Source organism: Telopea speciosissima, chromosome 3 (genome assembly GCF_018873765.1).
Source record: "Telopea speciosissima isolate NSW1024214 ecotype Mountain lineage chromosome 3, Tspe_v1, whole genome shotgun sequence".
NCBI lineage: Eukaryota > Viridiplantae > Streptophyta > Magnoliopsida > Proteales > Proteaceae > Telopea > Telopea speciosissima.
In genome coordinates, this window is record NC_057918.1 from 25,909,505 (window position 1) to 25,937,189 (window position 27,685).

At 39.0% G+C, this 27,685-nt stretch overlaps 2 protein-coding genes, 1 long non-coding RNA gene, 11 other non-coding genes and 2 pseudogenes across 18 annotated transcripts; all 16 read right to left on the reverse strand.

Annotated features, from left to right (window-relative positions):
* Positions 1-1,356: 1,356 nt before the first annotated feature.
* Positions 1,357-19,411, reverse strand: LOC122655594 (60S ribosomal protein L28-2-like). 4 transcript variants are annotated; one of them, XM_043849827.1, is made up of 5 exons: positions 6,165-6,227; positions 5,809-5,961; positions 5,530-5,693; positions 1,553-1,703; positions 1,357-1,496 (listed from the first exon to the last, which is right to left on the reverse strand). In XM_043849827.1, the coding sequence occupies exons 2-4, from the start codon at positions 5,954-5,956 to the stop codon at positions 1,563-1,565; spliced, it is 453 nt and encodes a 150-aa protein (XP_043705762.1). In that variant the 5' UTR covers positions 5,957-5,961; positions 6,165-6,227; the 3' UTR covers positions 1,357-1,496; positions 1,553-1,562. The 4 variants fall into 4 exon arrangements, with proteins under 4 accessions (XP_043705762.1, XP_043705764.1, XP_043705763.1 ...); XM_043849829.1 differs by lacking the exons at positions 1,357-1,496; positions 6,165-6,227 and adding an exon at positions 19,407-19,411 and having other exon boundaries at positions 1,503-1,703; XM_043849828.1 differs by lacking the exons at positions 1,357-1,496; positions 6,165-6,227 and adding an exon at positions 12,502-12,507 and having other exon boundaries at positions 1,503-1,703.
* LOC122657216 lies at positions 1,978-2,068 on the reverse strand. Its single transcript, XR_006332284.1, has one exon. It is a non-coding gene; the product is annotated as a small nucleolar RNA R24 (small nucleolar RNA).
* Positions 1,980-3,013, reverse strand: LOC122655595. The gene is made up of 2 exons (XR_006331982.1): positions 2,854-3,013; positions 1,980-2,122 (listed from the first exon to the last, which is right to left on the reverse strand). It is a non-coding gene; the product is annotated as an uncharacterized LOC122655595 (long non-coding RNA).
* LOC122657217 lies at positions 2,190-2,280 on the reverse strand. The gene has a single exon (XR_006332285.1). It is a non-coding gene; the product is annotated as a small nucleolar RNA R24 (small nucleolar RNA).
* Positions 2,397-2,487, reverse strand: LOC122657215. Its single transcript, XR_006332283.1, has one exon. It is a non-coding gene; the product is annotated as a small nucleolar RNA R24 (small nucleolar RNA).
* LOC122657146 lies at positions 2,609-2,704 on the reverse strand (annotated as a pseudogene).
* On the reverse strand, positions 2,865-2,955 carry LOC122657211. Its single transcript, XR_006332279.1, has one exon. It is a non-coding gene; the product is annotated as a small nucleolar RNA R24 (small nucleolar RNA).
* LOC122657214 lies at positions 3,077-3,167 on the reverse strand. Its single transcript, XR_006332282.1, has one exon. It is a non-coding gene; the product is annotated as a small nucleolar RNA R24 (small nucleolar RNA).
* Positions 3,289-3,379, reverse strand: LOC122657218. The gene has a single exon (XR_006332286.1). It is a non-coding gene; the product is annotated as a small nucleolar RNA R24 (small nucleolar RNA).
* Positions 3,500-3,590, reverse strand: LOC122657212. The gene has a single exon (XR_006332280.1). It is a non-coding gene; the product is annotated as a small nucleolar RNA R24 (small nucleolar RNA).
* Positions 3,712-3,802, reverse strand: LOC122657144. The gene has a single exon (XR_006332222.1). It is a non-coding gene; the product is annotated as a small nucleolar RNA R24 (small nucleolar RNA).
* LOC122657143 lies at positions 3,920-4,010 on the reverse strand. The gene has a single exon (XR_006332221.1). It is a non-coding gene; the product is annotated as a small nucleolar RNA R24 (small nucleolar RNA).
* Positions 4,130-4,220, reverse strand: LOC122657145. The gene has a single exon (XR_006332223.1). It is a non-coding gene; the product is annotated as a small nucleolar RNA R24 (small nucleolar RNA).
* On the reverse strand, positions 4,340-4,416 carry LOC122657147 (annotated as a pseudogene).
* LOC122657210 lies at positions 4,526-4,616 on the reverse strand. Its single transcript, XR_006332278.1, has one exon. It is a non-coding gene; the product is annotated as a small nucleolar RNA R24 (small nucleolar RNA).
* Positions 9,079-26,834, reverse strand: LOC122655593 (uncharacterized protein At1g51745-like). Of its 2 annotated transcripts, XM_043849825.1 has the most exons (4): positions 26,546-26,833; positions 23,037-24,118; positions 10,708-10,754; positions 9,079-10,653 (listed from the first exon to the last, which is right to left on the reverse strand). In XM_043849825.1, the coding sequence occupies exons 1-4, from the start codon at positions 26,734-26,736 to the stop codon at positions 9,427-9,429; spliced, it is 2,547 nt and encodes an 848-aa protein (XP_043705760.1). In that variant the 5' UTR covers positions 26,737-26,833; the 3' UTR covers positions 9,079-9,426. The 2 variants fall into 2 exon arrangements, with proteins under 2 accessions (XP_043705760.1, XP_043705759.1); XM_043849824.1 differs by having other exon boundaries at positions 9,079-10,754; positions 26,546-26,834.
* Positions 26,835-27,685: the final 851 nt, after the last annotated feature.

A 27,685-nucleotide genomic window follows, 5' to 3' on the forward strand; every position in this document is an offset into this window, starting at 1 on the left:
CGGCATCATGAAGAAGACTAGGTTGTTATCTAAGGCCGAGGAATTAGGTTTGACCATGAAGAAGAAGCTTAGCTTCTTCTCCAAATCCGGGAGTTGGGTTGTTAAGCTTACACAGAGCTGTAAGCTCGCTACGATGGCTTCGGTGGATTCGGCAAGGATTCAAAAATTGTTCCAGCTGATCCATGTACGAATTCTAAGGTTAAGGCAGGTTAAGGTAAATCCAATACAGATGTGATTATGATTTTTGGAACCCTGGGTGGCATTGGCTTCCATATCCTCAAACCCGTAGTTGAATCCAAGTACCATTTAACCAGCATAAGATCGAACAGTGTACCGATATCACGACCCTAGATGCTCAAAGCTTCAGACTGAAGCTCAGTTGGCAAAAGACCCGGCCACCCAAAAACTTTATTGCACTTTCCCAGCTCAGTTGAACCTCGTTCAGTGCCGGCTTCGCTACTTCCCCAACTCACCTGCAACCTCATCTTTAAGACCCGGCCACCCAAAACTTTATTGCACATCTTCTTCTCATAGTTCTTATGCTCCTGCCTGAGATCAGATGATCCCTTCAGACGGAATCCCAATCAAATCATATATCTCCTTAGACCCTTTGATCTTTAACACCATTCACCTTCTGTTATTGGTTCATAAAACAAATGCAGTTTAAACAAAGTCCTTGAAGAGCTTGGATTTCGCTTCCAGAATTTGATCCCAACAGACCCACCACCATCATCAGTCGCACAAAGATGTCATCAACTTCTGGTTTGCGTGGCATGATTTATTGCTGTTTTCATCTCGGTGTAGTTCATCCAATTGATTGGTGGAATTGGTCTGTATTAGTCAGTGATTTAGATCAACAATAGTATCTTTTGCCTTGTGGTAGTCGTCCAAAACGAAGGTATTAGAGTAAATTTAGCTCCTCGTTTGTAATGCAAGATACTAGGTTTAATCTCCAAATCTTCAGTGAAGTTTCACCCTTTTCCATTCTTGAAGTTGCAAAACCAATGCGAGATAATAGGTTTGATCTCCAAATCTTCAGTAAACTTTCACCCTTTCCAATTCTTGAAGTTGCAAAACCATATTCTTGCGCCATATTGAATAAACTCGGCAAAATTTTGTGAAGCCAACTTTGAAAGGTGACTTGAGCCAGATTCAAGACAACAGCACTGGAGCCAGAGTTATAATACTATATTAGTTTGTGATGTGCACCAATTTGTTATACCATTCAACCACTCGGATTCGAATCACTCCCCAGCTGCTTTTGAGTGGTGACAAATTGAATGGTATAAAGGAGGATGCAGGCTAAAAAATTAAAACCATTAATGTTTGTTTTGGAAAGATAATAAACAAATCAGGTTTATACCAAAATTCAAGTCCAAACATATATTATATATCCTCTGAAGCAAATGGCTCATAGCCTACTTCCACAGTCTACTCAAAAAAATCTATCAATCAGAATACCTTCCACATTTTCAGTACCCAAATGAGAATAGGAAGTCCAACGAAAGAAACGGTTACAAAAAGAAAATCGAAGACCACATCATAAAATTTCTCTACTTGCCTCACTTCCTACCACGGACCTTAAGTCCCTGCCTGTTCCTTTTCTTGGCACCAGACTTGGCAACCTTAAGGCTCCTGTGCACCACACTAAGCCTCGCAAGGGCAGCATTCTTCAGATCTGGTCTGTAGTAGTTATTTGCAACCTGTAATATAAAATGTAAAAATGAAAACCATTATAATCAAAAACTAAGAACACAACCGACGGGGGTAGAATGCAATTGAAGTGGAAATATTATGCTGAAACACCAACTGATGAAGGAACTAAACCCATATATCCATAAACACCAGGGGAAATATAATAAAATATTGAACACCCCCATCCACCCATCCACCCATCCACCCACCCACAAAAAAAAAAGAATCACCACATTATTAGGAGAAATCTTTATGACAACCAAATCACATTAGTTGAGAAAGTAAGCTCAGAAGCCAAGCGTAACAAGAAAATTTCATTGAAAGATACCCATAAAGGGATTCTTCTTACATGTTAGCTGCTCATCACCGCAAGAAAAGCTCAACCATTTTTGTGTCAGTAATCTTTTGGAGAATCTATAAAGCAAAGCTAGGTAAAACCTTGTGACAAAACAGAAACAATAGACATCCAACTCAAATGGCAACAGTTGAGATCCTTCGCTCAGAAGCCAAGCGTAACAAAAACATTTCATTGAAAGATTCCCATAAAGGGATTCTTCTTACATGTTGGCATCTCATCACCGCAAGAAAAGCTCAACCATTTGTGTCAGTTATCTTTTTGGAGAACCTATGAAGCAAAGCTAGACAAAACCTTGTGGGAAAAAAAAACAACTATAGACAACAACTCAAATGGCGACAGAAGCTTTGCTCAGAAGCCAAGCGTAACAAGAACATTTCATTGAAAGATTCCTATAAAGGGCTTCTTCTTACATGTTAGCATCTCATCACCGCAAGAAAAGCTCAACCATTTGTGTCGGTTATCTTTTTGGAGAACCTATGAAGCAAAGCTAGATAAAACCTTGTGGGAAAAAAAAACAACCATAGACAACAACTCAAATGGCGACAGTTGAGAAACTTTGCTCAGAAGCCAAGCCAAGCGTAACAAGAACATTTCATTGAAAGATTCCCATAAAGGGATTCTTCTTACATGCTAGCATCTTATCACCGCAAGAAAATCTCAAACTTTTGTGTTGGTTATCTTCACCGCAAGAAAGGCTCAACCATTTGTGTCGGTTATCTTTTTGGAGAACCTATGAAGCAAAGCTAGACAAAACCTTGTGGGAAAAAAAAACAATTATAGAAAACAACTCAAATGGCGACAATTGAGAAACTTTGCTCAGAAGCCAAGCGTAACAAGAACATTTCATTGAAAGATTCCCATAAAGGGATTCTTCTTACATGTTAGCATCTCATCACCGCAAGAAAAGCTCAACCATTTGTGTCGGTTATCTTTTTGGAGAACCTATGAAGCAAAGCTAGACAAAACCTTGTGGGAAAAAAAAACAACTATAGACAACAACTCAAATGGCGACAGTTGAGAAACTTTGCTCAGAAGCCAAGCGTAACAAGAACATTTCATTGAAAGATTCCTATAAAGGGATTCTTCTTACATGTTAGCATCTCATCACCGCAAGAAAAGCTCAACCATTTGTGTCGGTTATCTTTTTGGAGAACCTATGAAGCAAAGCTAGATAAAACCTTGTGGGAAAAAAAAACCACCATAGACAACAACTCAAATGGCGACAGTTGAGAAACTTTGCTCAGAAGCCAAGCGTAACAAGAACATTTCATTGAAAGATTCCCATAAAGGGATTCTTCTTACATGCTAGCATCTCATCACCGCAAGAAAAGCTCAACCTTTGTGTCGATTATCTTTTTGGAGAACCTATGAAGCAAAGCTAGACAAAACCTCGTGGGGAAAAAAAACAACTATAAAAAACAACTCAAATGACGACAGTTGAGAAACTTTGCTCAGAAGCCAAGCGTAACAAGAACATTTCATTGAAAGATTCCCATAAAGGGATTCTTCTTACATGTTAGTATCTCATCACCGCAAGAAAAGCTCAACCATTTGTGTCGGTTATCTTTTTGGAGAACCTATGAAGCAAAGCTAGATAAAACCTTGTGGGAAAAAAAAACAACCATAGACAACAACTCAAATGGCGACAGTTGAGAAACTTTGCTCAGAAGCCAAGCATAACAAGAACATTTCATTGAAAGATTCCCATAAAGGGATTCTTCTTACATGTTAGCATCTCATCACCCCAGGAAAAGCTCAACCATTTGTGTCGGTTATCTTTTTGGAGAACCTATGAAGCAAAGCTAGACAAAACCTTGTGGAAAAAAAAACTATAGAAAACAACTCAAAGGGCGACAGTTGAGAAACTTTGCTCAGAAGCCGAGCGTAACAAGAACATTTCAATGAAAGATTCCCATAAAGGGATTCTTCTCACATGTTAGCATCTCATCACCGCAAGAAAAGCCCAACCATTTGTGTCGGTTATCTTTTTGGAGAACCTATGAAGCAAAGCTAGACAAAACCTTGAGAAAAAAAAGTAACTATAGACAACAACTCAAATAGCGACAGTTGAGAAACTTTACTTGGAAGCCAAGCGTAACAAGAACATTTCATTGAAAGATTCCCATAAAGGGATTCTTCTTACATGTTAGCTGCTCATTGCAGCCGAAAAGCTCAACCATTTGTGTCGGTAATCTTTTGGAGAACCTATGAAGCAAAGAGCTACACAAAACCTAGTGACAAAATAGTAACAATAGACAACTCTTCAAATTGCAACAGTTGAGAAACTTTGCTCAGAAGCCAAGCGTAACAAGAACATTTCATTGATATGGGATTCTACTTACATGTTAGCTGTGAAAAGCTCAACTATTTGTGTCGATAATCTTTTGGAGAACCTATGAAGCAAAGCTAGACAAAACCTTGTGACAAAATAGTAACAATAGACAACTCCTCAAATCGAGACAGTTAGGAAAATTTGCTCAGAAGCCAAGCGTAACAAGAACATTTCATTGAAAGAATCCCATAAAGGGATTCTTCTTACATGTTAGCTGCTCATCACTGCACGAAAAGCTCAACCATAGCTGTTGATTATCTTATGGAGAATAGATAGCAACCAGAAACACCTTCATTTTACAATCTTATCCGCCAGGTCAGTCAAGCTACCGCACACTAGAGAAAAAGCTGCCGAAAAATTTGAGACACAAAGTTCAAATGATGTACTCTTTACAGGATATTTTCTTACATGTTAGCAATGTCATCACTCCAGAAGCAGAAGGCTCTAGAGGGAAAAACATATTCCCTCTTATTTGGACCAGGTTCAACTAGAGACAGCTCTTATAAGTGCTATAAGGCCAACTATGCTTGACGGAGTGGAATGTTGAGCAAAAAAGAACCAACCAAATCCATAAAATCGAATTTAGGAAGCATCAATAGGTGTCTAGATAAAGAAACATCAACAAAAAAGGTTTGACAATCTGCTCTTGAAACCAATGATCCTACCAGACAGTCTAAAGAGGACATTTACAATTACAATGCAACTTAAGTGCCAACAACGGTAAGAGGGAAGGCTGAAAATGGTTTGGTAGATGCATGAGAGGCAGAAGCATTCACAGGTAAACACAAGATATTGACCCTAGACACGGCGGAATAGCAAACTCAAATATGTGAAATAAATATTAGGGAGTATAAGTGAAATTTGAAACCTAAAGTCTTCACTCACTCGCGCTTCTCCTTACTCTGTGGTATTTCCATATAACAAGGGCTGGAAATAATCTAATTACAATTCCTACAGCAATGTCTTACATAGCAATGCCTAATATACGAACACGTACCCCTCCCATGTCATTATAACTGTATCAAAATGTATTAAAAACAAATCAATGAAAAAAAAAAAAAAAGAGAATGTAATTATTCTTGAAAAGTTTCTAAAAGTACAATATAATGATACTTTTCAACCTGAGACAAGGCATCTCTAGTACCTGGTTGACAACGGCCTTAGCCATCCGGCGGAATTCCGTCTTCATGACGGACTTGTGGAGAGAGCTCGCGGGCTTGTTCTGCTTCTTAGTCTTAGACGTCGCTAGCACCACAGATTGATCTTTGCCGGCAGTTTGAATCGAAACTGTCTTCTTGTTTGCAAGCCCTAAATTTCACCCGAAGGATTAAAATCATTTCCGAAAAAATTAAAGGTTGTAGCAATAAATCATCCAGCAACTCTAAATAGTTCCTAACTTTAAAACCCCGAAAGACTCAAATACCTGAGTGCTTGAAGGAATTAAGGTTGTAGAGATTGTTGCTCTCCTTACTGAACTGCACACTAGCTGTCCCATTTCCGAACTCCTTAACGAGAAACGAGTTGTTCTTCTTCACGAGCTCCCAAATCAAAGGCCCCGGAACTGTAGCCATTTTAACTGCACGAAATCCTTCGAGCTTTAGACACCAATGAATCAGAGAATCACAGAACTACTACATATTAAGAACTAATATGATAAAAAACGGTGGGAGAGAAAAGGGATAGGGAACAGCACAGCATCGAAATTATAATATGTTTGAAATTTATGCATCGAAACTGCAAGTATCACAAAACGATTTGAGTTTTGGAGATTTCACTAACCAGAGACTATAGAGAGGTAGCCGTTAACGTCCTCTGTTACCTACTCGGCAGATTTGGGCAGTGAAGAAGACGAAGAACCCTAGGGACCAATTTATATTGATATCGAAAACCCTAAGACACAAAATGGTGGATCCGCGAATGACTGAGGTGTGCATTTAATATCGAAATATGACGTTCAAGTCCCTAATGTTCTGCTTATGGAGGGGAAATGTACTCTCCTGCCCCTGTTATAATACAGATTTACAAACCATGGAGATGGAGATCATGAATCAATTCATGGAGTCTAGCTTCCAGAAACCTGGAATTAGACACTAGATTTAGCCTCTACCGATTGTAATTCTAATCAGATTTGAAATCAACCTAACCCTATAAATTGGATTTGGAAATGGAAAAATTATATTTGATTTAATCTTTTGGGAAGTAGTTTTCTGTCCTCCACTAGCACTCCCACGTGTCTATCTCTCTCTTCCTCAAAACAAGGGGGCATAGGTGTCTTTTCATATGGGGAGGAGAGAGATAGACTCATGGGAGTCCTAGCATAGGCCACACTCACGGACAAAGTTCTTTTTCCCTAATCTTCTATTCAAAATATTTGTAGATCTTGTTACTGTAAGTAACTCTTATTGATTTTTAGCCAAATGTTCTCTGGGGTGCAAGCTGTGCCCAGATACATGGGGTGGGCAAAATGACCACCCTACCCCCCTAAATGGCAGGAATACCCAACCCATGTGTCTGGGTTCAAGCTACACTGTGGCACAAAGAACATCAGCCCTCATTTTTTTACTATTTTACTATAGAATAAAGGTTGGGCATGTTGGCGTTGTGTCCAATCTGGATCTGTCTCTCTCCCACTCCCTATGGAAATGATCCTCCTGCCCTCTCCTTCTGACCCTCTTCATTGAACACAGCCGCTAGCTCCAAGAAAGCTTGTAGCCTGCCGATGTACCGTAAGATAACGCCCATTGTGTCTATCTCTCTCTTCCCACTTTGAAATGATTCCCTTGCCCCTCCTTTATGATACCCCATCCCACGCCTTTATTTGTGCCACCTGCTAGTTTACCGCACCCAGGCAGAATGCCCTATCCCTCTCCCCCATAACAAAATATGAGGATGCAAGTGTGTTTATGCCTAGTACACCTCACTTAAGCATCCAACCGTAAAAACATGGGCAGTGACGTCTTTTTATCCTCTCAAATGTTGGATGCATAAGTAAGGTGCACTGCACAATGTACCACACTTGAGAAGATAAAAATCCCTCTCCAATCCAATGGTTGAAGGCACAGTCATGTACATATTACATAGAGGGCCATACATAAAACCTATTGCCATTTTATTGTTATTATTTTTCTTTTATTTTTTTTTTTTTGTTTTGACTAAGAAAGCATATACCGAGTTTTTATCCTCTCAAGTGCAGTGCACTGCCTAGTGCACCTATGTGGTGCATCAGGCGATGTAGTGCACCACACAAGGAGAGTGATGATTTTTATCCTGTCAAGTGTTGTACACCACCTGAAGCGTCAGGTAGGTGCATTGGGCAGTGCACTGCACTTGGGAGGATAAAGATCAGCATATACCTCCAATTAACAATGTAGTTAACAATATTGGCAATCAATGCACTAATGGCACGGCTGATAACGATACGGATCGATTGATATGCCCGATCCAATACCGATAGCTTTACCAATACTGATATATATCAACAGTATATATCAGACTCTGTCAACCCAATTCTAGATCAAAACAAATTTAAAAATAAAAAAACTATAATTGTACCATATTGGCTGATATGAATCGATCAGGAATCTGCAATGGTCAGACGAATTGACCGATACGGCCAAACCGATACCAATTTCTAAAACCCTCCTCCCTAGACCACCACGACTAGGTGATTTTCTCTGACGTATGATACTCATAATTAAAACAGATTCTCTCCAGTTTATTGGCTATTGCCTCTGAGAAGTGATACGGAGTATGGACCATGGATCATGGTTAACTGGTAAAAGTAAAAAAAGAAAGTAGTTTTTTGTCTAGGAGTGTGTCCTGTGTCTATCTCTCTTCACCTCAAAATAATGGGACAAATGTTTCTTTTTATATAGGGAGGTGAGTGATAGACTAATGGGAATGCTGGTGTGGGTCATAATCCCGTACAAAGTTCTTTTTCTCATGATTCTTGATTTCCTAGGTTTAGGCCTGTTTTGATCGACCGATTCCTGATCTTGTGCTGATTTTGCATACTGATCTTATCAAATGGACGAATTTTTTAAACAGTCCTGAGTCTCCTGACTCCTGAACCGGACCCAAAAGGGTATCCTCTCTAACAATCCTATTAACTACTACCATTGGAGAAATTAATGAGAAACATAAGGACCGAGTTTTCCTTCAGCAATGGGAAATGGAGGCAAATGGATATTGAGGTATTTTGAAAACATAATAATAACCTATAGAGGTTATGGAAATTCTTACATAAAATGCACTTTGTGGTATTAGATAAACTATACAACAACAACAAACTCAGCCTCATCCCAACTTAATGGGGTCGGCAATATAGATCATTCAACAAAACTAAGGTCAAAATAAGAAAAAAGGGGGATGAAGAGATAGGAAAAGAGGGATGAGGAAGATATGAGAACTGGGGGAAAAAAAAAAAACAGAGAAATCACAAATGTACGATGGAAAATAACAACAAAATGAAAAATGAGAGATGAACGTAAGATGGAGGCCCAGCCTAGCAAGTCAGGAGAATCTCAGCTAAAATAAACTATCTGTAATTAAAATTTCAGAATCACAGTTCATATTATATATACCCACAAAGTTTGTTTTTGTTTTCTTAAGAAACTGTTAAATTGAACTTAGATGAGACAACAACAATGTGCTTCCCTGCTGAACCGAGATCACATGGGATTTTAACTTCTCAAGAAGGAAACTGATTTTTCAGTTTTCATCAACTAAAATCCAAAATCGGATCATCTTTACACTAGAAAATAATATTACATCATATACAATGGCACTACAGCCTAATCTAATTGTCCTGTATCAATGATCCAAAGAGTTAAATCTACAAGATTCAAATTTGGGTACATTCAAGAAGAGAAATATTTCTACCATCAGACAGCATTTACAATGCTAAAATACCTTAAACGCAATGATCGCATGGGAATGAAATGCCAAAACCAGGCTCCATTCATTATCCCTATGAACCAAAAAAAGCACAATTCCTGCTGCACCAGATCCATTGAGAAAGCAATATCACAATGTCTTGGCATCATGGGTTGTCTGATGTTGGACCACGATGTGCTGAACGTGATGAACTGTTCACAGCTTCATTTATCCTACTGAACACAACCTTCAAGGGAACACAAGCAATAACAGGTCCTCCCAGCTTCTCAACAACCGGTTTCCTATTGTCCTCACCTGGCTGAGTAACAGCAAACGAAGACAATCTGCGAGTCTTCTTAGACAGGATCCCACCTTTCCTAGCCTTGGGATACTTTTTAGGTGATAAACTGTGTTGACCGGTCAAATGTTTGACAGGGTTCCTTGGATATTCCACATGGGATTGAACTGCATTACTGGTAAGAACCTGCAATGCACCACCAGTACCTTCATCCCCATCCAGAAGCAATGATTTATTAGGGACATCTGTTGAACGGTCCAGTATATTTTCTCGTTGGGCATCATATAGTTCACAACTGCTACTTTCTGGGCAGCAGTCGATATTACCCACTAAGAGATCGCAGTAACCCTCGTCCAACACCTCAACTGTGATGGGATGACCTACAATAGCTTTACCATTCAATTTGCTCATGAGTGAAACCAAAGGTACATGCTGACCCCGGTAGCTAGCACGCACATCCAGCTTTACATCATATAAGGAAGAACCACCAGAAACATTCCTAATGGGTGCATCTGCAATTTGATATCTGGAGTATGGTGTAAAATGAGAGTGGAACTGGGGAAGTAACCTTTGAGTTGTCAGAGGAGAAACAGGCATACGCCTTGTCAAGAGTGGCTCTTTACTTCTCATATGTGTCATTGATTTACCCACTAGAGACTTCTCATGAGATAAATATTGCCCTTTTTCCCCGTCTATTGTCAAGATGGAAACATCTTTACCTCCCAATTTGTGTCTCCTATATTTGCTGGAATCCAAGTAACTACTGGACTGTCCTATCTGCATTTCCCTATGAGATATTTCATAGCTCAAATGATTATGATGGGACCTATCCCCCAGGCCTTCTGGAACCAGTCTGGACTTGGCCAATTGGGAGCACTCATCCATGTGCTGTATACCCACCAAATAACCATCTGGTCGATCGTCAGCGTCCCTGGGCCTCCTTGAGTCCAAATGTTTATTCATTTTCTTACTCAGGTTTCTTGAATTTCTCTTGCCTTTCAACTTCCATTTCGATGTCCCTTTTTCTATCCTCTGGCAAACATTATTGGCATGAGCAGCTACACAGGTGGAACCAGATTCATCAAGACCTTCAGTTCTTAAAGATATGGTTCGAACTTGGGAGTAATGATTAGATCCCCTGGCTCCAGCACCAGATTGGAGCTTCCTGGATGAACATGCGATCAAAGGAGAAAAACCTGTTGGGATAAAAAAAATGGCATACCATTATCTTGTCTACCAAGAGAATTAAGTCTAGAAGTAGCAATAGGTCTCCAAACCACTGAATAAGCAGGAATAGTGTGCAATATGAAAAACATATGATTAGAAACTTCCTTTGTAACAAGAGAATAACCAAACCAAACCAAAGAACAGAAGGATGAAAAAACAACAGGAAAAAGTACCAAATACAAACATAATGTAATTCAGGAAGTTTTAACCCCCTTACCAGCTATCCATTTTTGAAAATTTCAAAACTGCTTCAAATCTCTCTTCGGGACCTACAACAAATAGACCTTCACACGTACACAAACAAATACACCCCTTGACCTCTTCCCAAGCCCCTTTCTGCCATAAGGATCATTTGAAATCCCCTGCTTCAACCAAATACAAGGTTCTTTATTAGGAAGTATGCCTAGAAAGGATGTTATATGTTGCAGGGAAGAAGACCAATGTGGCTCCTCCTTCCTCATGTCAAATGCGTTGGTCTAATGAGGGAATCGGCAAACCAACTTCTCATTAAATGTTCTTCTTGGGAAGATGGTGGAGGGCCGGTTAGGAGAAGGGGGAAGAGCCTGGAAGAATTCAGAGTTGCAGGGAGAGAAGAACGCATAAGAGGGGGAGGGGGGGAGAGGAGTGCACACGCACAGCCACAGAGGCTACTCAAACCGAAATACTCAATTCATTCTTTCTAATCTGCTCCTCCAATCGTTGGTTACACATCTATTCATAAAACCCCAAAAAAAATAAAGACTAATAATTACTTCCTAAAACTTAGACTAACTAAAATAGAAACTCAATAAAACTCAAATTGGAAATTTCCCTACATGTCTAATAGCTACCCAAAATAAAAGATTACATATCTTCCCCAAATAAAATAAATCCTAAATATTCTACTGAACCAGAACAAGGTTGGGACCCGGTTCATCTTGGTTTCGATTCTCAAACGGGCTCGGGTCGATCCATGGGAGTGCACCTGCAATCCTGCATCAATTCCCCCGGTGTTGAGGTCGAGTTTTGTAGAACGGGAGAATCAAAACCACTCAATCAGAATCCATCCTTGAATGTATGAAATCATTAATTAACCCACAATCGAACGATATGAAATATGTGACGTGAAATTCATGGTTGAAATAGTGACTTGGAAATATAAAATCGACCAGTTCACTCAAGAGATCAACTGGTTTATTCTCTACCACAAGTTGATCTTCAACAACCATTAATGCCATCTCATCTTCCATCATTGGTGGCTCATCTTCTGGAGATTGTATCATGCTTGACACCTTATCATAGAAAGTATTAGTACTCTCGGCAAGCTCCTAACAACTTGTCTTCAAATTAAAAAGTGTTGCTTACAATTGACAGAAAACATCTCTTATCAAGAGGAGTAAATTGCACCAATCAACCTCCATGATATAGCCTCAGGTTTGGCTCAATCAATTAAAGAATGGCAGTCTCGTAATTTATTGAAAGTCTAAATCACTAAAAAGGAACAAAAGGGATAGTCATGTAGAAGGGAAAGGGTAAATTTGGAAGCAAAGTTAAAGTATGGGATATGAGGGAATAAAGATGAAAGGAGGGGGTAAAATGGGAAAGTGGATTAGAAAGGGTAATAAATATAATAACGAATAAGTGGGAGTAATATAAAAAACCCAAAAGAAAGAATAGGGTAAGGGTATTATACTGAATTACTGATAGAAGATGGGAGTCGTTTAACTCTCTGTTGACCAGCGAAGGAGGACGACAAGTTGGAGTCTTAAGCAAGATTGGCGGTGGAAAATCAGGTTGGACTTCGACAAGGAGTCATGCGAATGACGTCTTGTACACTGGGAAGGAGTGATTAGAGCTTCGACTTAAACCAGGTCTGATTTCCAAGTCACGTCTTTCTCTCTCTTTTTTTTATTATTTTGGTGCTGTGTCTCTCGTTCTTTTTTTTTTCTACTCGTTGGTACCCTAGAATGCTGGAGATCGAAGTGAGAGTGGGGTTTAGCAGTAGGAATGGAAGGGATGGGAGTACTAGGAGAACCAAAGAGGGTTTTGGGTTGGAGAGGGATGTGGATTGGGGTTTCACAATGGAATCAAAGGGTAGGGGTGGTCGCTGGAAACGAAGAAGGGTTTTTTTTTTTTGGGAATCGGACGGATGTGTGAAGAAGGTGAGGGAATGTAGGGCTGGAGAAAAGGGCTCGCGGATGTAGTGGGAATCGATGGGATTTTTTTTTTCACTGTATCGCAGAACAGTAACAGGAAAGAGGGATTAGGGAAGGGAATGAAAGAAATTGATGGGGGAAGGAGATGGATCCTTCGACTCTGATACCAAATTGATGGAGGGACAGTTAGGAGAAGGGGGAAGCCTGGAAGAAATCAGAGTTGCAGGGAAGAGAAGAACGCATAAGAAGGGGCGGGGGAGAAGAGTGCACATGCACAGCACATAGTCTACTCAAACCTAAATACTCAATTCATTCTTTCAAATCTGCTCCTCCAATCGTTGCCTTGTTGGTTACGCATTTATTTATAAACCCCCCCCCCCCCCCCAAAAAAAAATTAAGACTCCTAATTACTTTCTAAAACTTAGACCAACTAAAATAGAAACTCAATAGAACTCAAATTGGAAATTTCCCTACATGCCTAATAGCTACAAAAAAAAAAAAAAAGATTACATATCGTTCCCAAATAAAATAAATCCTAAATATTCTACAGAACCAGAACAAGGTTGGGACCTGGTTCATCTTGGTTTGGGTTCTCAAACGGGTTTGGGTCGATCCAAGGGAGTGCACCTGCATCAGAAGGTGGTCACAGTCCAGTTCCTGAGGCTTTCTGGCATGTGCTGGAGGGTTTATTCTTGACTACTTGTGGTTCTGGCACTGTATCTCCTTCAGTATGACAAGGAAGCTCCAATGGGTATTCAACTCGATGGCCATCCCACGGACTATGTGGGGGAGAGCAAACAAGTAAACAGCATGACATTCAAAATGGGCTGACTGACTCAGGATGCCCAATAGATTTGTGAAACTATCTTATGGAACAGCAGGAGTAAAAGAGGAAAGACAAAATTTAATACTATTCACACTTCAAATACTCAGGTCCCAAGATGTTATTTCGAGGTTCTGGTATTATTTCCAGTAAGGGATTGTAAAGAGATTAGAGAAAATATTTCATAGATATGGACTGATGCGATCCTGGGATCAAAATACCCTGTTGGGTTCACTATGGGCTCACCCAAGTACTAGATAACTCAAATGAAAGAAATAATGGCAGTTCCATAATTATATTGAAGTTTATATAAGAGTGCCAAAACTGTAAACAACCAGAATCTTAAAGGGTAACTTAGTAGTTAGATGGGGGAAGGGACTAGAAGGGAATCAAAATGACAAAAAAAAAAAGGCAAGGAAAACTTGGAACTAAGAATAACTAAAGGATATGAGGGAAATAATGGAAAAAGGAGGGGTAATTAAGTAATAACATCCAAAGAAATTAGAAATATCGAGACAAGGGGGGAGGGAAGGACCAGAATCGTTTTCAACCTCTAGTACAAACCAGAGGCGGAAAGAACAAACGGGTTTCGATGCTGGAACCCTGGAACGCAACCAAATCAAGTTGGATGAACTCGAAATTCAAGAGGTGAGTTGCTGGTTATTAATCTAATAGATCCAGTACACAACAGAAGGTTTCAGCAACCTGAAATAAATCCAAGAAATAACCTGCAGCAAGTACAAACCAGGCCTAGTTTCTGGTTTCCAACCTCACAATAGAAGTTTAGGAGGCTAGGGTTTGGGCTGCCTAGAAAAATGGATCATAAGCCAGGAAGATGGGGGAGGGAAAGAGACGGATCGATTCAGACGTATATGGGCTGCACCTATCACTAGAACACATGCCCACAAAGGCTAACAGAAAATAAAGAGAACGAGGAAGGAAGGAAGAGGATCTCACATGGAGAAAGGGAGAGAAAGAAGAAGAAAGGAGAAAGTAGAACTCACAGCCACCGGCTGCCAAGCCACGCAGGCACACACCATGCAAACTCGATCTTATTTCATTATTCAAATGTGAGATCTTTGGTAGTTTATCAAAAGTTATCATTGTCATACACATTTTTCAGGTATGCCTGTGAAATGAAACTATTACCCTCATTGGAAGAAAAAAATGTGGGTCATAACAAAAGGGCATAAAAGTAAGGTTACAAATTATTTGACACCTTGAAGGATGTCAATAAGAAAATACTCCTACAATTCTAAAACAGAAATAAAAGTAATATTAGACTAGGAAACTACCATTCCTTTGTATCCAACTTCCTAACAAGTAATAAAAAAAAAACAAATTAAAGATTACATATTATCCTAATATAAATATAAATCTCTAATTATTCTACTAGATTCAAATCCCAATTCAGGCCCGGTTCTCGGTCAAGGCTCTCAAACAGGTTCGGCCCGGTCCAAGGAAGTGCTCCAGCATCATGGACGTTATATTCCAAGTAGGCAATTAGAGAGTTTACAAATAGAGCTGTAATTACACAGTTTAAGCTAAATGAATAAATTGAGTTCTACAGCAGCCAAGAGGCCTACAGATCGTCCTTATTTTTTCTCTAGCATCATATCCTATGAATGAAACAGACAAACAACAACAACAACAAAGTCAGCCTTATCCCAACTTAAGGGGGTCGACTAAATGGATCCAAATCAAACAAAGTAGGTAAAACTGAGGTCTAGATAAAATAAGGGAATGAAGAGATGTACAAGAGTGATGGGAAATGAGAAGTGAAAAATGAAAAATGACATGCACGGTGGAAAATAAGATAAAAGTGAAAGATTAAAGTAAGAGGAAAGAGGCACAGCCCAGCAAGTTAGGAGAATCTCAGCATAAATAGAGTCTGATACATGGATCCTTGCCCTCCAATAGGCTCTATCTGAGGTCATACATGGTACAAGACCAAGACTATGCATGTCCTTCCTCACAACTTCTCCTATGGTCATTTTAGGCCTGCCCCTCGCTCTTTTAGCTCCTTCAATCAGAATCATATCACTCCTCCTTACTGGGGTGTCACTAGGCCTCCGTTGAGCATGACCATACCACCTGAAATGACTCTCTCAGAGCTTATCATTGATCGGAGCAACTCCCAAATCAGCTCTGATATGATCATTCCTTAATTCATCCATCCTCGTTTTTCCGTCCATCCATCTTAACATCCTCATCTCTGCTACACATAGCTTCTCAATATGACACTTCTTAACTGCCCAACATTTTGCCCCATACATCATAGCCGATCAAACAACAGTCCTATAGAACTTTCCTTTAAGCTTTAAATGAATACGTTGGTCAAACAACACTCTAGACGCACCTCTCCACTTCATCCATCCTACTTTAATTCTCTATGAAACATCATCTTCTATGTCACCTTCTTTATTTATGATTGACCCCCAATATCTAAAATAGTCACTTTGTGGTATCTCTCTTTCCTCAATTCGTACAATATCAGTATCCATCATAGTGTGACTAAAATTATACATCATATACTCTGTCTTTGTTCTACTAATCTTAGAACCTCTTGTTTCCAAGGTTAATCTCCATAGCTCTAACTTAGCGTTAATCCTTACTTTTGTCTCATCATCAAAACGATATCGTCGGCAAAGAGCATACACCACAGGAACTCGTCTTGAATGTTCTTGGTTATGTCATCCATGATAAGCATAAAAAGATAAGGGCTTAAGACTGATCCCTGATGTAGCCCAATCGTAATTGGGAATTCCTTGCCCTGACCTCCCACATATCTCACACTAGTCACCACGTCCTCATACATATCTTTTATAATATCCATATATTTACTCGAAACCCATCTCTTCACATATGACTAAAACAGACAATAAACCTCTATTCTTTCCCATGAAGATCCTAACTCATCGTCATCGAACCACTCTCATTCATCACTCCTATTAGCATACCAACCAACCCCCCACCCACCCCCCAAAAAAATTTTATAACACCAGTCAATAAGTTTCTTTCTCAAGAACCTGATTCTTTTGTTTTTAAAGATTTCAGCATTCCTAGCATAGCAGCGCCATCCATTTCACACACATATGCATGCACACACAACTAAACGAGTACTATGCAGTCTCTGGCTCCCAAAACAGACTCAAAAGTCTGTTAAAGGACCTGTAAAATTTTGCACCTGGAGAAAACAATCAACCATGTGATTCATTCCACGGTTGCAAACTCAGGTAGCACTGTTTTCAAAGATGAGGCAACAGAATCAAGCACTGGCAACCAAAGACCTTATGTGTTGACTTAGGGAATCGACAGCTCAGGCTACAGGCCTACAAGCATTATAAGAAAGGAATTCCAGGATGATCTCCAGAAAGGATACTAACAACGACTAATCACCAACCAAGGGAAAACGAAGCAACAGATTCTATATATGCATAAATCCTGTCATGAAAATCCAATTTTAAGCTATCCAACCAGTTTCAAGATCTCTCCAACAGTCTGGCCTGCAACCAATACTACTGCATGGATTCCAAAATTGTTCCATTTTTAGCCCTCAGAAACTGGCTCAAAAATGAAGTGTCAGAATAATGACGGGATTCAGGGTAACCAAGTCATTTTAGTATAGTTAATGTTACATTTTCCATAGAAAGCAAACATTGATCAATGCAAATAGACACCAAAATGGAGTTGCATTCGTTTCAAATTCTCAAACCCAAAAGGAAACAGCAAACAGAATGATGCAGGCAGATTGATAAAACCTGTAGGTCATGGGACTAGAACTATCAACAGAATAGTAGTGACGCAGCAGCTCAAATAGCAATACACTGATTAGATAAGGAGGACAGGCTGTGGCAGCCCTGGTCCAAGCCAGTCCAACCCATGGGTCAAGGCTGAAGCCCCAAGTTTTGGGCAAGGCCCATGGTTCTAGTTTAGAAGGGTTTTGAATTTTAAAGAAGGGCTAATTTGTAACTTTGACACATATTAATTGGGGGGGTCTTTAGCACGTCATGATTTGCAAGTTTGAGTTAGAAGTTAGCAAACCTTCATTTTCAGTTGATTTCTATTTTGACAGTTCGAGTCAGATTCTATTTTCATTGTCTTAGGCTCTTAGCAATTTAGAGATTAGGATTCCAAGTCTATATATGTATGTGTCCAACTGTCCATGTAGTCATGTACTCACGATTGACAGTTTTGGGATAAATAGAATTTTGGTTTGATTGACTGCTATTGGTGTGAAAACCATTGTGGTTGCTTCGAATTTCTTTTTATTTCTCTTCTGTGTTATTTCATCAAATCAACCTGATGCAGGGCATCCACCAGCCCAAGACCAAGTTCGAGTCCAAGCTCGAGACCAGTCCAGACCTGGACTGAATTAAAGACTGGCCTTTACAACCCAAGTCGTGGACTTCTAGAAGCAGTCAAGAATCAAGATCTGTCCTCAGGTGAATATACGTCCCAATGCAGCTGTAGAGTTGAATCTGATGTAGAGATTCCTGATGATCTGCCTGCTGATCCTGATGACCCTTACGTTAATAAAGCCTACATCATGGATGAAGATACTTGAGAAGTGCATGTTGTACGTCAACTTCCAGTGGTTCAAGATATGCCTGACCACGAGGTTGAGATCAATGATATTTTGCCTACACACAACAGCCTTGGTCTTTTCAACCACTCTCAAGCTGATATTATTGACACACCAACTGCATCTGTTGTTCAACCCCTTCCAGAAGCTAAATCCAAAGGTAACAACACATTCCAAGTGCAAGTTTGTGAAACCTGTGGGAATGAAGGATGGAAAGAACACCTTGTGTTTTGTAGTAAGTGCAGCCATGGCGCCAAGCATACTTATTGCATGAAAAGCACTCCCAAAGGTGCATGGATGTGTGAGGAATGCAAGCCACAAGTGGACACCCAAGTCGGTTCTCTTCAACTTCTTCCTACCAAACAACAATCCACCACAACTGAAGCTTTCTCCTCTCATAAGCACAAAAAAATCGCATCTCGTCAACAGATTGAAGCTGTTGTTGGTTACAATTCTTTGAAGACTCGATGCAGCAGCCACTACAACAAATTTCTGGTGAGGTGGAAAGGTCATCCCAAGACGAATCTCAATTGGATCCATGCGGATACCTTCAAGCGCGTCGATTCGGATCTCTATACGAACTACTTGTCTCATCTACATTCGTTGGACACGAATGATTTTAACCGGGTGACAATTGATACAGGGCATTCACCAGCCCAAGACCAAGTTTCAGTCCAAGCTCAAGTCCAGTCCAGACCTGGAGTGAATCTGGCCTTTACAGACCAAACCGTGGACTTCTTCGGGCAGTTAAGTCTGGCCCCAAAAGACTAGAATTTTGTTCTCGTGTCTTTCTAAATTCCTAGGCAGCATTAAGTGTTTATAGTTAATTGTTTTTCAGTTAAGTGTCTTTTCATATTCTTAGGCAGATTTATTATTTTCCTTGTTTGTAGTTCCAAAGTCTTCAAACAAGTCTCTAGTTTTCTTGGGGTTAGTTTCATTGTTTTGGGGATTGTTTCAATGTATTGGGGTTAGTTTCTAGGTGTTGGAATCCCACTCAGCTTTGGAATTCCAACAGTTGATTTAATGTTAAGTACATGTATCCAAGAGGTAGTTTCACCTCTTCCTCCTCTATAAATACAAAAATCGTGGAGGCTGCAAGGCATTCCAGAATTTCAAAAAACAAAAGACTTATTCTCTTGTGAGAAACAAGAGCTGTGAGACTCAAACCCAGGTGGGAGGATTTCAAAAACACGATGTTGCAAAAGACTTATTCTCGATTAGTTGTGAGAAACAAGAGCTGTGAGACGCAATACCAATTCATGATGTAAAGGCAACCCAGCAGTGGGATATCCCTATTATTATATTTATACATTGGCTGGTAAGAGAATACTGGCAGCGTTGTGACTCACAGCATGAAATATCTATGCATTCAACTCTCAGACTTGTCACTGTCACATGTATTAAATATCTATACATTCAACTCTCAGACTTCACTTTTTACTTACACACCACAAACAGCAAGACCGTAATCCATACGTTTTATACTGCTTTCGACGGTATCGGTATTGAAAATGATATGCTAAAACGGCATGGTACGATATCGGTATTGGGTATCTATTTTTGTACTGCATCCAAAACGTTGACAAGCCTACACCTACCTATTCTCTACCAGATTTCGATCTTGGCTAGCAGCCCTTCTTTAGGTCTGCATCACAACCTCCTCTGATCGCCCTCTTTCTCTCTCTCTTATTCCAGTTAACTCTTAATCTTCTGTTTTCTTGAATTACTCTCTTTTCTTCTGGGTGAGTACTCTGTTTACCTATCTAGTTTCAGCTGCCTTGTTTAACTCATATCTATTATAATATTTTGTTTTTTCTGTTTTCTATTACTCTCTCCAACTTTATATATTTTATTTCCCTTTGCCACTCCCCTTTTGATTGTTGCCTCTAAACCCCTAGATAATAGCCTCTGTTATCATTGCTGCGCAACCCTGCCTTGTTCTGCTAGTAGCCAAATCAGTCTCTATTTCACCCGGTTATAGACCTGAAGAATCAACCATATTTCAGCCACTAATAGAACATGTTAAAGAGGACCACTTGACCACAGTTTCAGCCCATTCAGACCCGTGGTTCAAAAGTTTCTGAATTTCTCATATTCTGGCTTGTTTCCCTTGATATTGATAACTCCGAAATTTTATTTATCCTCTCTTTTCACTTTCACCACTTTGTTTCAACTTATTTCCTGCCCACTATTCCTAACAGAGCTATTATATATCCTGTCATCTCAAAACCCATTGAATTCTGTCTTTAGCTTCAAATAAATTTTCTTTTATGTTATAAAAATTTGTTCCCTGGTTTTCTACCAATTCCATCTTGAATTTGTCAATTTTCTATAAATTTCGATTTTGGTTGTATTAGCTTACCAATGGATTCCCAGCAAGCCTTGCCAAAGTTCTTAATAATTAGGGTTTAGCTTGCCCTAGTCCGCATCAAGTATCAAGTTGAAGAGAAGAAGAACAGAGAAGGCAACTGTTCACCATGAAAAAAGTTACCGCTTGACCATCAAACAAATATTGTGAGAGACCTATAGGCAAGCTCCTCCTTCCAATAAAGGGCCATTACCCACTACTGTTCCACCTTTGCAGGGTTGTGGGAGGGATGAGTTTGGAGTCGGAACTAACCATTTGGCATTTTTGGGCAAATGGGCTGCCCCTCAAGATTTGAACCTGAGCATTTGCCCTGGCAATAAATGGTCTTCAATATCCCAAAGGTTTATCTCAATCCGACGGTAGGTTGGAAAAATACCGTATGAATACCAAATTAATAACTAGGTTTCAGAATTAGCAACCTAGCTGTAACATCACATCAACTCAATAATTCACCACCAAATTAAAAACAGATCATCCACTCAATAACTGGAATAACATATATCAAAATCAAGGTAATCCAATGGACAGAATCTTCAAATCAGCAGCACACTAAAATAGCAACTTAAGGCCAGATTTAGAAGCTATTAAGATCTCACAACCTGCTGGGCAGATATAACCTTCAGATTTGGATCAGTAATAGGACCAAACTAATCGAGATAACCCTCCAAATATATCATCCAATAGATGGTTAGATTGTTAGTTAACAAGAAGGTCACAAATTAGAAAGTAGTTTCTAAAAATAAAGGCTTACTGCTACTGCTGATGTGTCCAATGGATGGAGATCCAAATCAAGTCGATGGAAGGCTCGACTCTTGAGAGTATGCCAAAACTTCTGAAAATCATACGGATCTAATGGCCTGATCAATGGGTATAAAGGATAGGAGATGACATCCAGAAAATTCCCAGATTATGCAGCAGCAGGGAGTAGTTGTGAACATAAGGATCTTCAGTCGATCTCCTCTTTGTGCAACAACACTCCACTTCAAGAACTCAATGAACAACACAATCTTCAGGAATAAGCCACGATATATCTTTAAAATCTTGCTGGAATTTCAGAGAATGTAGAAGAAGAAGAAGGGAAATGACCAAGGCCTCTCACCTATGGCCTTGGTCAGACTCTCACTGACCTTAGTCTTAGTCTCTCACCACAACTGAATCACACAGCACAAGCACAAGCTTTTTTTAAAAATCTCCAAACCTTGAGTTTGGGCTCTAAGGCCCTTACAATATATAGAAGGGTCTACTTGACTACTTCCTCCAAGAGGAAACTAATAAAATAGAAACTACTAAAAGAATAGGCCCACACATGTAGTATTGGTGCCTACCAAAATCAAAACTAACTATTTAATCCCTTATAAGACCTAAATCCCTAATATTAGGGCTTATAGAATTGACCCATAACAATAGAGAATTCATAAATACTAAGCCCATGGCCCATATAACCATTGGGCATTCAAAATTAAGCCTAACTTGACCCAAGAAAGTAAAACAAACCCAAAACAGGCCCATCTTCTCTTCTTGCTGAAATTCTGCATTAGAACTAAGCTTCGTCCAACTAATTGGGGTAGGCTAGACAAATCCCATTTTGCCATTCCACCATTTGAAGCCATAGCAGTCAAGTGGATCAAAAAATGAAATAGAAGGTAAAATACGAAAAGAAAACAAAATAATTTAAACCATGGAAAGTTCTGCAATAAAAGACTAATGCAAAAATCATGAGCTTCTTGTATGAACATATAATCTCTCTCTCGGGGGGCAGGCATCACTACGCCTGCTGAAGCATAATGAGATCATATATATGCCACCAGATGGAAATGAATATAAAATACAAAATGGCATCTTTTGTAAGATTAGCTACTTCCTATACTCATTTTAGTGAAGCATTATGCTTCACTAGGCATAGTAACATCCAGAATTTCCCTTTTTTTAGTATTGCATGGTAAGGTGGATAAATATATCTTTTAGAAACAAATACTAACCCATTTTCAAAGGTGAGATTGAGGACTAGGGTTAAAGGGGCACTTTGGGTGTGAAGATTTTGGTGATTTTGCCTCTTCAAAAGGCAGACGATAATTAGGAGAACTTGATCCTTGTAGGCACCTGGGATATCCTCATCCTTTCCTCATGAATCTTTGTCACGTAACATTTAACCTTTCTTCATGAATCTTCCTCACATAACATTTAAGACTGTTTAAGCTGATTTTACATTTTTTTCCAATTCAGCTCATACCAATGGATCCAGTATGTTTTATGGATCCTTAAAAAGGATGAGAAAGAGAGAAGAGGGAAAGATATAATTCACAGGAATAAATAATATCTTACACTTAAAATGAAGCATACCTCCAGTATGTTTTTCCTCCCGAACAAATGGAACATCAAATAAGCTGTCAGAGCAATTATTATCAGGGAATTCTGAAGCGCTTGAAAATTCATTATCCCTCATCTCACAATGAAAAGGGAAAGCATCAACTCCAGCATCACAAGTGTGATCAGAAGCATTTACTGATGTTTCTTTCTCACATGACACCACAGTACTGTCTGAATTATTATTGAATACTGCTGAAACGCTTGTCTTTTTTGACTCGGTTGATTCTAACGCAGAAACCTTGCTGTCTGTTAGTTCTTGAAGAGATGATCCACCTGGACTGGCACCTTGATCACAAACAACAGGAACAGCCACCATGGCTGTACTCTCCAATACCTTTATTAGCGGACGACGCCGGTTTTTCTTTTTCAAGCTTTCATAAACATTTGCCACTTGTGATCTCCTTTTTCTCAAGGATGGGCAGTAATCCCTGCTGCTATTGACAGGACTTCCATTAGAGAAACTATTAACAATATTAGACTCACTGAGTGAAGCACCATCTAGATGAACTTGCTCAGGTGACGGATCAGTGTGACAAATATTGGAGTTTCCTTTTGATACAACTCCCATCCCGAGGTCCTCAAGACCTCTCATACGCTTAGTTTTTTCAGTTTCGTCATCCTCTGAATCATTGGGGGTTTTTCGTTTCTTTTTCTGCATTGAGTGTAACTTAGGGCTACCAACGCGATTTGGATCTTCAAATGATAGCCCAGATTGAGATAATTCTTGTGTTGAACTTCCTTCAATGGCACTCACATTCCCAGCCACAAACTCGTTTTCATTGCCCAGATCAAACATCTTTTGTGATTTTCCAACCCAATTATCATGTTCCACACCAGCTGATTCATCTTTTTGGAAGTAAAACTCCTGGTGTGTATTACCTTTGCAAGCACTTTCAAGCTCAAGAGCATGAAGAATGGCATCTTCCCTGCGTGCATATTTCACAACTTTCTTGCCAAGATTAGCTGCAGAAGCCTTTGCTTTTTCAATACACTCATCATACTCCCCACAACGAAACGCTTTCACCCGCTTCGACTTTTCAAGATTATACCAGTCCCTGAACACGATAAGAAGTAACAATCAAACTGAATTCTGGCAGACCAAAAACAAATCACAATATAAAACTTCAATTCAACAGAAAGCATCCCTAAACACCTAATTATCACTACTTTCAAGTACAATACAGCTGCAAAGCAAGCAATGTGACTTAAAAGCTACAGAGACAAATTCAAACAGTAATCAACATGTTACCCATTAATAAAACCAAAATTCATGCTTTGACGTCCATACATGAACTTTATCTCTTTAAGTCCTTTTTTTTTTCTTCCTTTTAAGGAGGCAAAAAAAAAATTCATTAATAGAAAAGCAAGACATTGTACGTCTGGAATTCCCAGTACAAAAATTTCACACCATCCACAGGGGAAAAAAAGATTAATACCCTGAGATGCATCTAAAATTATCTCTAAAAGAACCAACTAGACCCCGTTCAAATTCTTTCACAGAAGAAGCCCACTGAATAAGAAGGAATACATACATCTTTCATGGTCTTTGAAAGACTGAAACAGAAGGTTTTCCCTCAAAAATACTTTTACTCCATTTTTTCGAAACCCTCCAACAAATCGCATAGAATAAGATCTTCCAAAAATTCCAACCTTCAGAACCAAAGACACACATTGACAAGATATGAGCACTTCTAAGCATTCCATGAGGTACAACCAATTGTCTCTAGAGATGGGCAGTGCAAGAAAAGATGCAACGATCCTTCATATCTGCTTTCACACATTATAAAATTGTTCATCAATTGCATACTCTGGCTCTGTAATTATCAATAGTAAGGACCTATTCCAATGTCAGAATGAAACTTCCACCCTTGAAGGAGAGGTTTACCCATGATTTTATCAACTAGAGATAAGACTTCCCTATGCACACTAAAAATGAGAATAAAGACCTAACCAAAAACATATCCTTGTTCCTTCTTTCCAGGCATTCAAATATTACCCATACCCTTGCAGGAGGTTCCCTTCATAACCTGCAGTAGCTGGAAGCATTAATCCATTCGCAATCATTTAGAGTTCCCCCCCCCCCCCCCAAAAGGACCCAAAAAATTACTATTTGGATTTTTTTTAAGTGAATTAGAATGTAAAGATTGTGGCACAACTCGAACAGTTTTCCCATACAGAAACAGTTTCATGTATCTATTGGACATAGATCTAACCAAGTAGTCAAGTCCATAATTAACTTCCAACTAAAAGTTGGTGAACAATAACCGACCAGATGAAATAGTTTAGCTTTCACTGAGCTAAAATGTAGGAAATGAATACCACAAGAAAGCACGTTGTGAAAAAATAGAAATGAGACAATAAAACACCCACCCAGAGAGAGAGGGAGAAATAAAAACCACGAGGCAATAAAACACCCACAAAGGGGGGGATGATAGAAATGAAACAATCACTCTCTTTTTTTTGACAAAATCAGAGAATCAACTTTGTAGAGACATAACAGCATGTATGATGGAACCATCAGTCTTTTATTCAAGAGGTCAATTATCTTTTCACTCTTCAGAATTCTTTCAATTCACCAATACAATTTCAGTTCCCGGTTTAACATGAAACCATATTCAGACCTCGTAAAAATTTTTGCATAAGAACCAACTCCTTCATTTGACAACAAACACAGTCGATCTACCTCACATGGATATGAAGATTGTAATCAGTTTGCAGAATCAAATGGGACAATGAGCTTTTCATAGTGAAACCTGTAATACCAAGGATGATGCAGATTCTGCAGTTTGCCACATTACCATGTTAAAGAAAGCCTTTTTGAAATACAATTTCCTAAGTACTAAAGAACTAATCAATCAAGAGGGCAAGCAATAGAAAAAAAGCATAACATGGTAGACTCCTTCGATGCAAACTATCAAGAGGAAATTAACAATAGCAATAACTTGGCGAAGACAGTAGTTCTATGTTGTTCGTTAAACTGCGGGAGAGACACCAATCACCAGATTTGCATTAAAAATACCATTGAAACCTTTCGATGGGGATGAATGGGTTTCACATAAATCATCAGAAGCCAACAGTCTTCATCGACAGATCACCAATCAAAAAAGAGAGCCAATATTTTCTAGGTACAATTCTATATATGCTAAATACCCCCCTTCCTCATAAAACCGCTCAATGGAAACCCATAACCAGCAATCAACCTAAACTTGTACATGGCTATGTATAAAAAGACCAGCCTTTAAGCACACTGTTCAACAGGAGGATGGAGGATGAGGAAAAACCAAGAGAGAGGATAACATAGCTGTTAGCCTGTTACACTATTTATTGGAAATTAAATTAAACCAACAAACCAAAAAAATATAAAAATAAGAAACTGAAATATAAGATTAACCTGGGATGAAAAGCTTAATCTTTTCTCCCTCTCCCATGAGCTTAAACAGAAGCAAATAAAGCATGCGATCTAAAACACTAAAACCACTCACACGCTAGCGTCCTCTCTTCCCAGGAGCTTCACGGGAGTCCCCGATCTCGGCGAAACCAAGCAACTCTCTGGCAATTCATCGAGACCCATTATCCGGCCGGGCCACCATGACCCATTTCGACGCCTTACCCAGACAAGTCCTCCAACAGACGCATCTATTGCTTTCGTTTTTCGCTCGCAGTTACTCTCCATTTTTCTCCAAAAAAACAATTTTAACTAACAAACTCAGTCTCCATTTTGATATTCCATTAAAACAAATTCTCCAGATTCAGAGATCTCTCCCACATGAACCACCGCCTATACACTTTACTTTGGGGAAAAAATAAAACTTTTTAACTTTAGATACTCGACGAAACAACAGTAGATAGAAAAAACTCAAAAAAAAAAAAAATTGTAATAAATACCAAAAATAAAAACCCTAGAATAATATTGGGTCTCTGGCGGACTGAAAATCGAAACAGTAAATAGTGGATAGGGTTTTGATTTGTGAGGACAAGATCCAGGGAGATTTCATTCCATAATTGTTCTCTGAATCAGCTCATAAGCTCATTAGTTCCCCTTTTCCCTCTTTTTTTTTTTTTTTCTTTTTTTTTTTTTTGGGTTTTGCTTCTTATGTTTTTGCTTGACTGTAATTTTCAGAATTTTAAGAATGAGGAAGAGAGATGAACATCAGAACTGTAGAACTCCTGTTCCTGTTGTATAGGACGTACCTTCTTTTTGGCTTTTTCTACCCTCTCTACTGTTTTGCCGTGCGAGGGGTTGCAGACAGATTACATAGATAGATACATTTCCTTTTCTTGTTTTCCTCTCTGTTATTTAAATAGGTTACATAAAATAAATTTCTTATCATATTTTTACTAATTATAGTTTGGAAATCTAATTTTAGAATGAAACAAAAAGAAAAAAACTTCCTCACAAACGTCACAGACAATTTACCTATTACTTGTGTTTTTTAATTTATTCTTTCCCTTTTATGGGCTTCACGTGAATGATATATTTTATCAGAACGTGGTCTGTCCTGCCCCAAAATGGTGGAGACTGGAGAATTCTTATTTTATTTCCAAATTCAAAAGATTTCGATGTAATATAAAATAAAATAAAAAACTTAAATTTAAATATTTTAAAATTGGGATTTTCTTAT